Source organism: Eucalyptus grandis, chromosome 5, assembly GCF_016545825.1.
Source record: "Eucalyptus grandis isolate ANBG69807.140 chromosome 5, ASM1654582v1, whole genome shotgun sequence".
Taxonomy (NCBI): domain Eukaryota; kingdom Viridiplantae; phylum Streptophyta; class Magnoliopsida; order Myrtales; family Myrtaceae; genus Eucalyptus; species Eucalyptus grandis.
Window position 1 is genome coordinate 44,419,343 of NC_052616.1, and position 18,050 is coordinate 44,437,392.

The window sequence follows — 18,050 nt, forward strand, 5'->3', positions numbered from 1 at the left end:
TGTAAATCAATGTCCAGTGGCATAGTTTTAGGCTGGGTGATAAGGGGGAACAGACTATTCCTGAATCTTGATCAATTCAAAAGCTGTCTTCTTGCACATTTTCATAGATGAAAAGAGCTGTAGTCATTTGTCTATTGCTATGTACGTGTGCTCATTTTTCAAAACTACAGGATAATGGTTGAGATCTTCAGACGAATCATGGTTCGGAACCCTTCACAGGTTGGAACTCAGAACTTCAATTGATCGGCAAGGCTACCAAGGGCAAAAACTTGAAGACGAGACTCCTCAAGCTATCTTTCTTAGCAACTATCTATTGTATCTAGATAGGACACAACCGCATATGGTTTCAAAACAAGTCATTTAAGCCTCATCTTTTATTGGCTAAGATTTGAAAGGTTGTAAGAGGCAGGCTGTCACTCTACCAATAATGTAGGCCTTCCCAGTCAAATGTTTTATTGGCTATCATATGGAGACTTCCTTCTTCCATCTTCTCGCACAATTAGTCTCTCTAAAATGTTAGGGGATTTCCTAAGCTTTTGCACCTCATCTGATTAATGATATTCACATATTTACAAAAACAAAAAAACAATTGGAGAGTATCAAAATCTCATATTCTAATGTATTATGCAAAAAAAATATGAATTTGTTCCCATACTGTTCAATTTTAATATGAATTAGTACGTTACAAAGCATTTGTAAAGAAAACAACAAGATTTTTTTTCTAGATACAACAAAATAACCGTGTGCAAATGAGCAACTTTTGTACAAATAATCAACTATATTTGCATAATTTACCAATGCTTCAAATTTACTAGCTTTGTTAACTCCTGAATTCTGACAATTTGAACGCACATTTTTGTAAAAAAAAAAGAACATATAAATATAAACATAAGAGAATATAAAAAATAAATAACAAATAAGAAAATAAGAAAGCACCTAGTCCGAATTCGAATTGACCTGGTCGGCCCAACTTATCAGCTCGTCAAACTTCAGATCCATAAATGCGGCCCACTAGCCCACCAACGGAGATCTGTAATGGCTCTTTAGCCAAGCCTATCCCAGAAACCCATCAGAGAAGGCCCTCAATTGAATCTACTCTTTCTCTCTCGCCCGCTCTCCTCTAACAAATTTCGTTCTCTCTCTTCACAATGAGATGAACTCACACACTAAGCTCACATCACAGAGGAGACAAGAAAAGGAAAAGGAAAAGGCCCATAAAAAGTTGAGGAATACACTTTTTATATCTTGAGAGAGCGTAACGAGGACAAGAGGTTATGGAGTAGCCTTTTGAATTGTAAGGACCGATCTCTAGCCTCACCAATGATATTGTTGGCTTTGGGTTGCAAGACTCAATTGCTCTATGCCCTCACGAATTTGTTCCTTTGAGCTTCGCCTAGAAAATGCCTTGTTGGTAGTTAAGAGTGGTGCTACTCCTTATATGGCACATTACCTCACCATCCCGAGGAGATATAAGATTCGGTTCATTCCTACCCTCTTGCCATCCTTGAGGTGGAGCCACACTCCCATCCCTCGTAGGACCAAGCTGTTACACAATTCCTCCAAGAGTTTGCACTAATTCTTTCGATGATTTGAGAGGTAAAGTGCATGGAAATGGCTTTTATAAAGGAGTGGAAATTAGTGGAAATATTCCCTGATATGCTTTGCTGCTCCTCATGGCTTTTTGGGGGCCTTTGGAAACGACGTGATAGATGCATTTCTTATCCCAAAGATAAATCTTACCAGCTTCTAGTTCATCAAAGTTGCAAAATTCTGCAGCTGTTTGCGTAGGGAATGAGCATAGATAGAAGGGTGCTTGTTATAACATCTCTTGGGAAAAACATCTAAAGATGGATGTCACAAGGTATATATACATTGAGCAGTGAATTGAGGAGCAAAAAACTGCTGGAAAAGAAGGTGTAATTTGTTGAGAAAACCTCCTATTTATTTTGAAATTGATAAACCTATCCATGCATTATAGTGATCTTGATAAATGCAAGAAGTGTGGTGCTTTAGATAATACTCATGCCGAAAAGGTTCGTTATGACCAAAAGATCTATATGAACAAGTGGAAAGTTCATATTAACTTGGATGTAGCAAGTTTTTATCTACACAATGTTACCTCACTATCGTTGGCAAGAATGGTTGATCATATCCAAGAAGTAAGAAGAAACGAATTGTGTGGATATCAACATGTGAATTGCTTGAATATCAGCAAGGATAACCTATGAATTAGCTGACCAATTGCGACGATATAATCAAGAATTGCATCTGAATTTCAGTGGGACAAATGCTGGAAATTATTTATAAAGCTGCTTGGATATTACTATGATCTACAAGTGTTGAATATCATGAAAGTTATGTGATGATTGAATATGAGCAATACACTTATTCTACTTACAATGACAATTTTACTATAAATTTCAAGATTATTATTTAATTCCTTCATAGCTCGTAATTTGGTATGGATTCCTTTTGTAGAAGATACTAATTGACCAAGATTATCAATACATATCTACTCACTCATGATATCTTGATATTTGATCATCCTGGCAAAATACTTTCTGTAGTGAAGCGCTGCACCTCTACTTATAAAAAAAACCAAGATTTAACTGTATGGACAACTAAATCTACGGGATCTCTGATTGTCCTATCTCAACAGCTATCCTAATCTTATCTTCAATTGTCCAATAGCTAAATTTGGAGATTAATCCCCATGGAGATTGTCTAACGGGAAGTTTTGGATACTAAGGAGTATAAAAGAAGACCAAGGCATTGAAGAGAGAGAGATTAAGAGTTAATAATTCCAAAGTCAAAGAGAACTTCATACTCCTTTTATTGTCTTCAAAAACCTTACAGTTATAATAATTTGAGAAGTGTTGATAGGGTGTTAGAGTTTGAGAAATGCTTGTGAATAAGCAACACTTTACCACTATAATTTCTCTTTGAATTTGTTAGGAGCAAGTAACAAAAACTCGATACCTTCAACCAAGGAGATCGTTAAAAGGGAGCTTAAGTATGAATCTATTAATATATCTATTGAGACTTACATTCGCTCAAAAACTTAAATTAATGAGTTATGGGTTAATTGAAATATAAAAAAAAAGGAGATGGACCAATCCTTGTACGGTTGATTTTGAGATTATTCCATTTCAATTTTGGTCTCTAGCCTTCCAATTCCAACCGTTAACAAATCGAACATTGAATGCGCTTAAGTATCAAAATCATTCCGCATTTCAATGATGGAGGTAGCGTGCCGCCGAAGGTCTAGACAGTAGTGGGTCGCAACAGACGGGCAATAGAGAAGCTTTGGCCAAGTACTTACGAGGCTTTTTTCTTTTTTCTTTTTTGAGCAAAAGGTACTTACGAGGTTAAGGACGATGAACATTAAGCGCGACATTGAAGATGATGAATAGTAAACGTGAAAAAGAAGGAAAGAAAAGATAAGAGGAGAAAAAAGAAAAAAAATTCTCGAAATCAAATGAAGCAGTCTAGTCAGCCCACGAAGCTTGGACCACCTTGTTGGAAATTTCATGCCACACTTGGCCAAGATGACTTGATTTTGTTTTTACTCAAAGGTTTATGATTATACTTATTCACCTGAAAGGTTTAACACTGAATATAATTCCATACAATAAGTTCAGAACTAAAAATGCAATTTTCACATAAGTTCACTACAATTAAATAGACCTAATACATTAGAGAAAATGACATAAATAGTGTCATAACTTTCATATGATAGTCACTCTAGTGTCATAATTGTTTAAAAAAAGTTCACCCAATTTATAGATGATCACTTGGGTGGAAATCCCACATGGATTGATTTAATATTAAATCATCTAATGTGGATTGTTGGATAGATGATAACAGCGAAATTGTTCTAATAGTACGCCGTTTTAAGTCCTTTCTTGCCTCCAAGACCACCATTACTTCCTTCACAACAAACATCGACATCTAACCTTCCAACGAAGCTCAAGTTTAGTTTTCTCACCGTCTTGGTTACCATTGGACGATACAGGTGCCTCACTATGAACAACCAGGTCCGAATGAAATTGGAATTCGAAGCTATAGTTTTTTGGGAAGTAAACTAAACCTAATTTCTCAATTTGGCGAAAGATTTTGGGTTTAGGGTTTAGTTTTTGAAACAAATTGAACCTATTTTCTCAATTTGGGGCAAATTTCTATTGCCAAAAGATGTCATTTAAATTATATATTGAGTGTACAAATATCCGGCGAGACATGTCATTTTTCTAAAATAGGGCCACACATGATTTTTTACAACAAAAATGGCCGATATCAATTATTAGAAGTTACTGCACTTAAATGGTCATCTGAAAAATTATAGCACCATTAGTGAGCAACAAAAAAAGAAAGTTGTGGCAGGCTAGTATCCTCTTTCCTAATACATGTAGGCAATAACTCCTTGGATAAACGTTCAAGGACTAATTAAGTGATGTAATCAGAACAGATCAATTCAAGACATTATAAGGTTTGAGCCTAAATGGACTCCGCTATGCTCAACTCTGCCCGACCTACTATCATATTCCATGTTTGGTTCTCCATATGAAATGGTTAATCAAGATGATTGGTCTCAACTTAACTTGATATATCAGATCCTTATCATGCTGAATATGTGTAATACATTATATGAACTTCATTCATATAAGATGAGAAAGATATGCATATTAATGTGAGAAGGAGATATAACACTCTTATTTTGGCCATTCTTACTTTCTAAATCTGTTTCAAACCACTCTCCTTATAGTAGGGGCGATTGATTGCCGCTCCAATCCGATTCTAAGATGGAACCGGAAATTGGATCAAAAGTCCAATACCCAAAATAGGGAACCGGAGACCGGACCAAGTGGGCCTAGGATTGGAATCCAAACTAAACCAAAGGTCCAGTCCAAGGAACATATCTCTTTTTTTTTCCTACTACTTGATGCCATATGTTATGAAAAAATAATAAAAGAAAAAAATAGTCACTTTTATTTTTTAAGAAACTTTTTAAAAAAAGTATATATAGTTGATTCAATCCGGTTCTCGACCAATCCGCCCGGACATTGGTTTTACTTTTAGGAACCGGGACCAAACCGACACTCCAAGGAACTAGATCCAACCGGCCAATTCGACTGGTCCGAGGCAACTTTAGGTTCGGATGGTTCATTGCACACCACTACCGCATAGATATTATAAACTTTGCTGCTTCAAAAATTGGCTAACCATAGGGAATTAATATGTTAATTCTACATAAATCACAAATTGCAAAAAAAAAAAAATTGCTTAACAGCTTATTTCAAAAGACACAATTAGCATTTATAAATTGTCGTAGGGCTCATGACCCCTATAGTCCATGAACTTTTACTTATTATTCAGTATAATCATTCTTTTTTTTTTTTAAATCTGAACTTTTAAAAAAGTGATTCAAAGTAGTCCCTTCGTTAAAATCATTGATGAAATTTGCCATTTATGAGATCATTTTTTTTTTTTTTGTTCAATTTGGTCCATATACTTTGTTTAATTGCTCTTTGTTTTTTTAATTCTCTCTTACAAAAGCACGATGTCAAATTTCAACAAGAGTATTTATTAGATAATTTCATAACATTTAAATACAAACGTAACAAATTAATAAAAATGTATTACACAAAACAAAAAATTCAAGGAAACGGTTACTTGTGTTTAAATGTTGTAAGTATTTCTAAATGCAAATAAACATATCATGTTAACACAAGGAATAAAATAAATTGCTTGACTAAATATTCTTTTTCTTATTATTTTGTTGCTGTCTTACTTAACCAAATGAATTCAAGCGCATTATAAACGGGTAAAAGGGTTAAATCGAGAGAAGTAGACTATCAGTGCCATAAGTTGTGTACGGCGCTCACTTTGCTGCCAAAAGTTTCAATCGAATCACTTTAAGTGCCAAATCGGAGAAAAAATGATCACTTTAGTGCCACCGGCAAGAGATTCCGGCCAAAATGATGACGTGGCTTTTATATTTAAAAAAAAAAATTGACATGGCTTGAGAAACAATGTCGTTTTCATCCTTCTTAAGAAAACGATGTCATTTTGCCGTTCTAAGTGGATGGTCTCACAAAAATGACGCCACACAACTCATTTTGGGAATTTATTTATTTATTTGAAGATTGAAATTAGGTTCCAATCCTCATCGGCCGCCGACCTAGCTCACTCAACCATCGTCACTCGGCCATCGACCTAGCTCTCTCAGCCGTCATCTCTTGGCGACGTGAGGTTCGCACTTGAGCGAGATCACGGCCTTCGACTTGGCCGCCGAGTGGCCAAGTCGGGGTCGAGGTTGGGGTCAAGGTCGGAGCTACGGCCGTCGAGCGCAGGGGCCATCAAGGACTGCGACTAGCCCATCACCAACAGAGGCAGAGGCAAGGGATGTGGGCGGTTGAAGGGGGGAGGAGGAGGGAAAACCATCAACACCTATGACGGTGCGGATGCCGGGTCATCGGGGCGGGAGCGAAGATGTTGGAGTAGCCGCAGACGTCGGGGCCGACCCGGTTAGCGGTGAAGTTGTTGGGGTCGAAGAGGATGGCCTGCCGGGGCACGGGAGGGCGACGTAGGCGTTGCAGAGGCACGGGTTCTTGAAGGAGGCGGAGGGGTTGACGACGACTTGCTCGCCGCGGTCGTTGAACTCATCGAGGTAGTGGAGGAGGTGGTGGTACTTGGTGGCGGCAGAGAGGATGGCAAGGGAGGAGAAGAGGACAAAGAGGGTGGCGGCAGCTAAGATTATCCGATAGATTTAGGGTTTAGGGTTTTGAATTAGGGGAGAGACACCAAACGACGTCATTTTGTGGTTTACATGCTGACTGTACACTCCGGCGAGCCACATCAGCGTAAAAAATTAATAAAAAAAGTGTCACGTCGAATTTCCGATCAATCTGATCGGAGTTGGTACCAAAATGATCGTTTTTCAAACTTTTTGGCACTTAAGTGATCCGACGGAAACTTTTGATACCAAAGTAAGCGTCGTACACAACTCATGGCATTGATAGTGTACTTCTCCCAGATTAAATCACACCTGGCATATCTATTATTCATCACAGTGAAACTTATACGAACATATTAAGACATCTAGTATATATGTCTTGTCAAGAGGTGTTTCGAATATTGCTAGTTTTAGGTAAGGGCCAACGACGTTTGTCTAAAAAAAAATTTATGACCATAGGCATGCTTAACCGGACTTTGTTAGAGAGAAAAAAAAATCAAAATATAGTAGTTTAGCAACAAGACTGAACAAACGAACAAAAGTTGAAAGGACAAAAGTAAACGAAAAAAGAAGAAGAAGAAGAAGAAGAAGAAGATAAGTTAGTAACATCAAATGAAATGTTGGCAAATTACATTAAGTTTTCAATGAAATGACTACATTGAACAAAATTTAAAAAGCTAAGGAACAACATTGAAAAAAAAAATTGTTTAGGACTACCATTGAACAATAAGGAAAATTATAAAGACTATCGGTGTCACTACCCCTTATTTATATCCCCTAATTGTCAAGTCATATCTTTTAAGTACATTAAAATGAAAATGGTCCAGTTAATAAGTGTGCTTGAGGCACTAACTAACCGTACCTAATAAAGAAATATTTTCATTTTTAATTCACCACTATTTATAATATGAGAAAAATAATGCATTAAAGTTGACAACTTTTTGTTTACTGACGCGTCTAGCAAGTGCTCCTCTTAGCAAAATTCGAAAAGCTTGAAAACAAAAGGAAAAAAAAAAAGTCTCCTTTGCGAACACGTTTCAAAGAATAATACTCTTTTTTAGTGAAGTCAAATGGTGAATCAATCTACGACTTTGATATTCAAGAGATTATTATACACGCCACGTTACAATAATGATCAATTGTTCAATACACACAAAATGGAAAGTTAAAATTTAATTCTTTCTCATGAGTTCAAAATTTATTTCACCAAGTTTAAAATGAGATTAGCTGGGTTTTTCATTGGCTTAGACTGCTCTCTTAAAAGAAAAAAAAAAAAAAACTGTTCTGCCGGTCATTTATTTTTGGAAAAATATGGAAGCACAAAGCCTATAATGCCACGAAAGAAGAAAATTGTTACGGGATCAACAAAAATTACGTGGATGGAACGAGAATCTGAAGGGGAGAGAGAGAGAGGGGGAGGCGAGGCGAGAGGGATGGGACGGCAACCGATGGATTGCCGGAGGGCGTCGACGCTGCTCTGCACGTGGTTGCAGAAATGGGATCCCAGATCTCGGCCGCCACGGCAGATTAATGCACGAAGGAAAGCTGCGCTGGAGTAGAGACAGAGGAAGCGACAGAGCAGAGAGCGAGCGAGCGCGAGCAAGTGCCGGAACAGAGACCGAGCGAGTGTCGGGTGACGGCGGGAAGTGGCCGCTTGACCAATGCCGGAGCAGCAAGGACAAGCGCGGAGTAGCAAATGAGAGCGAAAGCAGTGATTCAAAATTTGAAAGCCTTCGCTTGCATCTTGAGAGAGGAATGACTTTCCTTCTTAGAAGGAAAGAACGAAGAAGATGGGAGAGAAATATAACCAATGCGTGCAGACTCTGTAGAGGAAAGAGAGAGAGAGAGAGCACAAGCCACCATGCAGGCTGGATGAGAGAGAAATATGACTATTTTAGGTGCAGAAAACATCGGTCCACGTGGCTTTCCATGATTGGTCCGGGACCATGCTGAGCACCGGGACTAGTCATTTCGTCTTCATCTCAGCTCACAGCCCACGAAAGACCAAATCGACTTGACTCTTTGCACGGGCCACATCGCCTGCAGCCATTTTCGCATCCTATTTCATGGAAAATCACTTTATGTCAACGACTTATTAAACTCTCTCTCTCTCTCTCTCTCTCTCTCTCTCTCTCAGCCACGTGATTCCTTGCTAGTTTTGTTGCGCCAGACCTTCAAACAATTAATTAATAATACTTCGATTTTTTATATATTATTATCGATTCCCTTTCGGATAAAATTTTATGGTTATCATTTTGAGGCTGATGTAACCAAAAGTTCAAGTTCAAATTCTTTATCTTACATGTTTTCTATTCTAAAATTGTTAGAACAGCTGCAAATTCTTTTTTCACCTTTGCTACTCTCTCTCCTGCACGCATTTTATTTCTACAATACGGAAGAAGTGCTAGTGAGTATGGAGACCATCCCACCATTCAGTCCATCTCCCGATTTCCCCTTCACTCTCGTCTCTCCCTTCGGCTGATATACACGGCCCAACCCGGTGGATGGAGGAGCAGCGGTACGATGATTGGAGATGGCAGCACAAGCACGGCAATGGTGGCCGGAGCTCCTCATGCATATTGAGGTTGGGTTTAGGTTGCCTAGTTGGGCCGAGGAGAGAGACAGAAGGGGGAAGAAGGGGTTATCTTTAAATTCGGTGCTTGATGGGCACCCCTACGTGCCCGCATCAAGATTTTACCAATTTGATTTGACAGGACTAATGAATCTATTAGACAGTGATCAGCACAATTACCTTCTAGTATAGAAGAAATATTTTGGATCGCTGAAAAGTTGGACCCATTCCACAGCATCCTGATCGCGAATGACGGCTCAGGGATGAGAAGACTGATATCCTTTGAAAGTTTGTCTGCATTGGAATCCTAATGCCATTAAAACAGGCAATGACGTGGTCTCCATTCTCAACTCCACAAAAGTTCGCATCTCAGAAGGGTCAGAGGGTGTTCCCGCATGAGAACTGACCATTGACTCTTCGCTTCAGTCCAAAAGACATTCCGGGAAAATATTAAAAATACTACTTTAGCCCTGGAAAGGACAATTCAACGCTGACTTTTCGGTACATGCCCCACACGCCGCCAGACATTTGCATGCAACTCTTTTTCAGCCCCATCTTCCTGGGAAATCACTTCCTTTGCGCCTACGTTACCAATCTCTCCCTTAATGGAGGAATTGTGAAATGGGTCGTCCCTTTTATGACAAACACACAACAATTATTTGCAAAGCAATACAGTTGGACACTTGTTCTAGTTTATGAGGAGGAGTTATTCAGGTTTTCGTCATGGGTTTTCTTCAAAGCTCGGGTATCAGAAGTAGGAGACACGTTCCGTCCATTTCGAGGTTGTTCCTCTTGCTCTGGCTGCTCCTCGTCCCGACCTACTCTGGTGTACCCTCCAAAGCCGTAGATGAGAGGAACGTGTTCAAAGTGGGCGTGATTCTTGATTTGGACTCACATCTCGGCAACCAAATGCGTATGGCGATCGAGATAGCATGCCAAGACGTGAACGGCATCTCGTCATCAGGAATTCATTACATAAAGCCGCATTACATAAATTCCCACGCGAAGTCCCTTCGTGCAATTTCAGCCGGTTAGTCAATCCTTGCCCTCACTCAGTTTGGTAACTGCAGCCTGCAATAATTTCGACTTTGTTTGTTGGAAACGTGTCAGTTGACAGGAAAAAACCACCCCAAGTCTGCTTTGAGATTATGTACCTGTTGTTACTTTTTTCTCCACTGCATGTGCTGAATGTTTACTGTAAGTTGTTCAGTTTAGTAATATTGCTATACAATGAGACCCTTACAGAATGAAGTTGTGTATTTAAGACACCCCATGATTATGTCAAACCATTCACCAAACAAGTTATGGATGAACTTCTTGATTCTTTTTACCATTTATTGCAGAAAAGCTAGTAACCATTTCTTTATTGACCAAATTGTATTTGATATACACCAGGATTTAGAAGCTTTTGCACGATTTGTTATAACTACAGTAAATTGATATTCTTCCTTGAAGATTGTATCTCACGTAATGTCCATTGAGATGAAATAATCTCTTCCAAGAACCCAATTAGTAGGGCTTAAATAAGTGATATGAACAGAAGAAATTGGCAAAGAAAATTGCCCTGAATCCAGAAATTAAGTATAATGATTTCCCTTTTTTCCGTTTTAACAGCTGAAAAGCTGATCAAAAGGAAGAATGTGCAAGTTATTATTGGCTTGGAGACATGGGAGGGAGCAACTTTAGTAGCTGAAATCGCTAATCAATCTCAGATACCAGTCATATCCCTTGCCAGAGACCATGTAGCACCGACATTGATGGCACAAACTCTATGGCCTTCACTGTTTCGAATGAGTACCGATGAATCCGACCAAATTAAATGCATCGTAGATGTAGTTGGTTCTTATAACAGGCAAAGAGTAACAATAATATATGAGGCAGGGGCGTACGATACTATGTACTCCAAGCTGTTAAATTCATTGTCAGAGGAGCTTGGAAAAATCGGCTCAACAATAGAGAACCAGCTGATTCTTCAACCATTCTCATCTCCAGCCGGAGCAGAAGTGTCTTTGGAAGAAAATTTAATGAAGCTGAAAGGAAAGGCATCTCCAATCTTTATTGTTTTAGGATTGTCGTCACCCAGAAGCACTCATTTTCTCGAAGAAGCAAAGAAGATGGGACTCTTCTACGGAGATTCAATTTGGATATTTGCTGAAAAACCATTCACCAATCTCCTAACTTCAGTAGATCATTCACCAATCTCCTCCCCTGTCGAAGATGCGATAGGAATAATCACCTACCGTCCCAAAAACCAGGCATATAGAGGATTCAGATCTAAATTCTTGAATATGTTTCGCAAGTATGGAGAGAAGTTCAATTTTGAGCCAGCAATCGATGCTGTTCGAGCATACGATTGCATTATGACAGTTAAAAATGCCATAGATGCAGGGCCGAGCCATGATATAATGCCTGAGATTTTGCTTAATAGAATATCGCACACCAGACTCATGGGTTTGAGCGGGCCAATACAATTTGAGAATGGTCAGTTGGCATATCGACCCAAACTTCAACTTGTGAGTGTTAATGGAAAAGAATATAGAGAGCTTAAGCCTTGGTCCCCCAATTTCGGTTTCTCGAGGAGTTTTGTGGCAAAACAAGGTTCGAGAAGGAATGCATATGCAATTGCAGACATATCCAAGACCCAAGAAGAACGGACTTCTGTTGAGAACAAGCCCATGGTGATCGGAGTTCCTGGTAAAACTTCCTTTGATAAGTTTGTGAAGGAGGAAAGGGACGACACAACCGGGAAAGCAAAGTACATTGGCTTTTGCATAGATGTTTTTGAGAAGGCTGTTTCTCATTTTCCCAATCGTTTAGATTACAAGTTTTCTCGTCATGATGGAACATACGAGGAGTTGGTTAACAAAGTTCGTAATAAGGTATGGTACCGCATCATTTCTGTTCTTGCATGATTGTTGCATGATCTTACTGTAGAATATCAACTGTTATTTTCTCTGATGCACAAACCGTCAGAGCCTGAATAAATTAACCCAAGCAACAAGTTCATTTCACACAGATATCGATTTTCACTCACAAGATTGGATCACTTTGCATTAATAGACCGTCAAAGCCCCACATCCTGTTAATAACAATGTTCTGATTTGATAGTGCAATTTTGGTATCAATTCCTAAAGTGGATCGCTTTGATGTTGTTTCATGGCATAATATTAATGGAAGACCTACGACGCTGCAGTCGGTGACATAACCATTCTGGCCAATCGCTCACAGTTTGTTGAGTTCACACAACCGTTTATGGCATCGGAACTTTCAATGATAGTCCCCGCAAAACTGGACACGGACAGGGCATTTATCTTCATGGAGCCTTTCACTCCAATGATGTGGATTGCCTCTGGAGGCATCTTATATACACAATGTTGGTAGTTTGGTTCTTGGAGCATCCGACCAATCCGGAATTTAGAGGCCCTTGGACTAATCAGCTCTCAACTGCTCTTTGGTTCACTTTCTCCTCTCTCTTCTTTGCTCCAAAGTAAGTAGCTTCTCTCTGTTGATTATAGTCCGTGTACAAGCTTTCGGGCCCAAACCTACAACGAAAAACACATTTATTGCCGACTTTTGCAGGGAGAGAGTCTACCGCAACTTCACTCGGATCGTGCTGGTGATTTGGTTCTTTGTAGCATTGATCTTGACGCAGAGTTATACGGCCGGCCTCACCTCTATGCTCACTCTCCAGGAGCTCAAACCAACTGTGACCACCATGGAATGGCTGAGAATTTCTAAAGCAAAAGTGGGTTGTGACCCTGACGCTTTCGTTTGTAAACATCTGACTGACACGCTGAACTTCTCGAAGGATGTCATCGTCCCCATAAGCAATACTACCAGCTATGAAGACGAATTCAGAAGTGGCAACATCTCCGCTCTTCTTCTGGAGTACCCATATGAAGAGCTTTCTTCACCGAGTATTGCTATGGATATGTTGCCATTCGTGAAAACTACAGATTTGGCGGTTTTGGCTTTGTACGTATGATCCTGAGTTTGGGTGTTGTATCTCTTAAGGCTAGGTCAAAAGGAAAAAGGGGGGGCTTGATAACTAAAATACCACACCAAATCCCAACAGTGACATAGAGTGTGGACTGATATATAAACAAAAACCCACTTAGCACTCGAATATCACTACTTCTCTTGGGGTTAGTATAGCCAAAAAGAGAAGAAAGAAGGGAATTGTGGAAACATAAATTAGATATTAGTGGTTATGGAGTTGCTCTTCCTTGTTACTTAAAATCTCCTTTCCCGTTCATGTGCAGGCGTTCCCAAAGACTCTCCACACGCTGCAAACTTCTCTGAGGCCATTTTGGAGCTTTCAGAGAGCGGTGAGATGAAAAGGTTGGAGGACAAGTGGTTCCGTCCTGAGTGTACCATGAGGAACTTCACCAGCGACACACCGAGGTTGGGCCTCGACAGCTTCTGGGCTCTCTTCGTTTTCACCATCGCCACTTATACGGTTTGTTTCCTTTTTGCGTGCCTCTGCACGAGAAGGAACCGTCAGTATCATGAACAAGGAAGCACTGGCGATGAAATGAGCGTGACGGAGATGAGTATTTTGTAGTTTAAATCGATGTACAGTGGCCTAGTTTAAGCTCGTCGATATTCTTGAATCTTAGTCAATTCGAAAGCTGAATCTCCTATTGAAATAAAATAAAATTGATTATTGGACAATGGTTGTTGGATGAGAAACCTGCAAGCATTGAAGAAGAGCCATAAAAGCTTTACAATTGGCAGCATGGACTTCAAAAATGAAAGTTATTGGAGACTTATATTACTTTATTTATACGTTTTGACTGTGCTTATGATTACCGTGTATGGACTTATTTTGTTTTCTTCATTAAAGTCCCATCATTGACATTTGTGGGTTGCTATGTCTTAAATGTAATCATTGGCATTTGTAAACTTCAATTCCTATATAAAGGAATGATGTTGTGAGTTGTAAATCAAGTCACAAATCATAGTCCACGAGACACAAAGAAGAGAAAGCATTCTCAATAAAAAAGTTCTCCCTCCAATTCCTAGTGTTCTTATTCCAAGTTTGCAAAGTTTATTATCTTTGTTTTGGTTCCAACATCTTCTTGCACAGTAAAACTAGTAAACACATGTTTGAAGAAGAAAAGGGTTTTTGTAAATCTGCCAATTGCTCATTCTTCGCCGTTTGGCTTTGAACTCTTTTCGTTCTCTTTCAAAAACTATACTGTGTGTGGGAAATGTAGGATCGATTACAGCAGCGAAGGGTGAAATTTACGCAAACGAGCGCTGTTGGTCCTCGCTTTCAGGCTTAAGTTACTGAACATAGAACAAAAAATCATGTTCAGATTAGGCTTTCGATTCTTTAGGCTATACTGCATAAGCAATTAAAGATAAGACTCCAAAATAACCCACCAGAAGATCAAAAAACTTCATAACATTGTAAGCTGATAGCAATTCCGAAATAAGTAAGGTACTCATAGTACTTGGCACGATTAGAGAGTTTTAAAATAGCATATTTCTAATGTTTTCTGCCCACAGATGCAGACCTTTTTTTTTTATCGTGCCGGTAAATTTTAATTAGCATTGGTGAGTGTCAAGAGCTATTGATAAAAGAATGAATAGAGATTTTTTTTTTCTAAGTAATTTGTTGATAACTTATCAACAGTTTTATAAGATTTGGATAACTTTTTTTAGTTGGTGTAAAAATTAGCAAACTACGAATTTTTATTTGTTTAACTTTTCAATAGTTCGAATTTACCAAGGTGAATTTGCCAATCTTAATTAGAGTGATTTGCTAACTATTGTCAAATTAAATTCCCATTTTAAATAAACATTTTCTATTGGTACAATTTTTATTTGTCTTGTTTAACAATCCCATCCTAAGCAAGCATGACTCACCAAATTTTCTCCAATTAAAGTATCACATAACATTATATTTTTAATTATCATTGAAGTTATTTATCGACGATATATCATTGCCATGACCTTAAAGGTCTCTACGTGACCCCCCAATCTAGTGTCCCATCATTTGATTCAATAGGAGACATTCTAAGATCGAGAGGAGCAATTTGATTATAATTTCATTGACATGAGACTTTTCCTCTTCCACCTAATTTGTGTCGATGGTGCGTCCATCTTTCGCATCAGGACATCAAGCATCTCACTAGTTATTAGGGCCTACACTTGCTTGGTAGTGTCTTCATTTCTCTCTTTTCACTGCCAAATCGACTTCCGATATCCTCTTTGTTAAAATATATCTTAAATTTGTGCCCATGAACGAAATTTGACTTTTAAATATTTTCGGCAATATTTATCACGTTGGATATTTTCACTCGGTTGAAGGTCTTTTGGAGGAGGGATAAAGTTCTGAATGATTTGTTTTTATATTCTTTCTTGGTTATATTTCGTATTGGAGTTCGATTTGGCGTTGGACTTTTCAACGTGAGAAGAAGACTCAAACAAGGAAAGTGTGATCTGACTTTGACCAAGATCTTTTGCATGGTTCATGTAAATATTCCGGTTTTGTTAGAAGGCGTGGTTAAGCAGCGTGGTCTCCTCGCCGTTGTTGACGTAAAGAACAGATCTTGAAGCACCGTTTGTTGAGTGCTTGAGAGTGGGACCGTCTTTGTAACCGTGAAACCTTATGACAAGATTGGTGAATATTTTCATGAAATTGACAGATTATTTTACGAAATATTTCAAGTTAAACACGGAGTATTTTAGTGATTTGGATGTGATTGTAATATAATTTGTTGGTGTTCTCCCGTAGATATAATTTACTATAATAAAATTATGTAAATTTGATATCCAATCTATTTTTTCTGTTCTGTCTTTTTTTGGCTCGCTTTCTGCTACACTCTTTCTCTCTTGGAAGATCCAAATTGGCCATGTGGCGCGAGGTTGATTGACATGCATATTCATACTTCTCCTAGCCTATCTATAGATTCTCACTGGCTTTTCACTCGACACTCTGGGATTAAAGGGAGATGATGCCAACTGATCGCGAGGTAGACTGATCACATATATTCATACTTCTCCCTATACTAGCCATAAATTCTCACAAGCTTTTCACGCATCACTTTGAGATTAAAGAGACGTTCTTTGGCTTTTCGAACGTTCCTACGCAACTCAACCTTCCTCAAGTGAATTCCTCGTTTGACTAGCTCGTGGCTCCACACACTCTACACATCACGGATAAGAAAATGCCTTTAGGGATGGATTTTCGGGATCTTCCGACGCTCAAGTCAATATGAGGTTTAGAGAATGTTATTGGGACGGTAACGAGTAATGTGGGGCAAAAGTCTCTTACCTCAAATGGTTGATTCTGGGCATACTTATACTTAGATTGCCGGGGCTTTCGTATTATCGGAAATGTGATATTGTGGGATGATATTTCCCCAGCATGGGTCTAGACTCCACTTTCACCCCTTTAGGATTCTCCTTCTTATTTTTTTTATGAGTTAATATCACGAAAAATCCCAAAGCAATATACTTATAATAAATTTATCTCAAATTATTTTTTACAACCAAAGATCCCAATATCTTTTAGTTTCTGTTAAATTAGATTAATATTATGAAAAATCACAAACAAGTACACGTGTGACAAATAAAAATAAAATCTGAAACCAGGACACTTGTCAATTAGCTCGTATCATCCGACTTATAAATTTAACGGTAAAATTTAACGAAAGCTAAATGAGGATAAATTGGTCATAACTGTATTAGTTTATGATTTTTATTACTCAAAAGATTAGTTCATGGAAAATTTATCACATGTATATTAATTTTGAGTTTTCATGTTGATAACATTTTCTTTTCTTTCAGACCCCATTACTTTGTTGACCTTCTTCACTTCGAGGCTTTTAATGAATCACATGTATGGGCTCATTTTCAACTACTGTTGTATTTTGTGCAAAATTGGTGCTTTGAAAAGAACGGATCGAAGTCATTTTAAAGCTTCTCTCTGCTACCTCCATAAGATACTTGTCTTTATTATTGTTACATAAGATGAGGGGATTTGTTTTCTGACGTAGTTTGTTCTTTTCCCGGGGTGTAAAGATCAAAACAATAATATTTTATCATTTCGAGTCGCCAACCCCTCACTTTGACTTTCTAAGCTGTGTCTTCAAGAGACGTACAAATCCATTTTCCGTTGATCGACAAAGCAGGCATGTGAAATGGCCAAACCAGCATTTTGTAGTTTTCTAGCGTTTTGTATTGTCCATAAATGACAAATACACGTAAATAGATTATCTAAGCCATGTGACTGGATGCTGTTTTTCCGATATAACCTACGAAAAGTATTCCTTCCGACTCTTTTGCTGTAATGATTCACGAGAAAACAAGACAATGAATGTGACAAAAGAAGAGGATCGTCTAGTATGGTTGTGTTAAACATCATGTGCATTACGAGATCGTGACACATGTCCGTTTCTAATTTTCTATTAAACTATTTTCTAAGACCAAGTGAAACCTAAGGGTTTTTTTATTGCATCGATATGATTTTAGTGGATCTTATATTCTACTTTTCCTGACTCCGGTGACAATTTGAATTTTGGACTTTTACTATACAGAAGTTTGTGGAAAAAAAAAATCATTTGCACCATAAGTTCGTCATATTTTTCCCCTAAAAAAATGCCAAAACCAAAATTAAATTTGTGAAGTAAAATGTTATAGACATTGAATATCACGATACCTGCAAAAGAAACGTCATTCACGTTGTGCATACATTAAGGCATGTCTCTTATTGTCGTGACCTCTTTTTTTTTT

General features: G+C 38.4%; 1 protein-coding gene across 1 annotated transcript; it reads left to right on the forward strand.

Moving 5' to 3' along the window:
- The first annotated feature begins 10,028 nt into the window (after positions 1-10,028).
- Positions 10,029-12,122, forward strand: LOC120293931 (glutamate receptor 2.9-like). Its single transcript, XM_039313751.1, has 3 exons — positions 10,029-10,335; positions 10,920-12,018; positions 12,095-12,122. Exons 1-3 carry the CDS (start codon positions 10,029-10,031, stop codon positions 12,120-12,122), a joined length of 1,434 nt encoding a protein of 477 aa, XP_039169685.1.
- Positions 12,123-18,050: the final 5,928 nt, after the last annotated feature.

Excerpts from the sequence above, each read along its gene's own strand:
- LOC120293931 (XM_039313751.1), top strand. The coding sequence starts at position 10,029 with ATGGGTTTTCTTCAAAGCTCGGGTATCAGAAGTAGGAGACACGTTCCG. Across the intron at positions 10,336-10,919 it reads CCTTCGTGCAATTTCAGCCG|CTGAAAAGCTGATCAAAAGG; the intron begins GTTAGTCAATCC and ends CCGTTTTAACAG. Across the intron at positions 12,019-12,094 it reads GGTAAAACTTCCTTTGATAA|GCTGTTTCTCATTTTCCCAA; the intron begins GTTTGTGAAGGA and ends GTTTTTGAGAAG.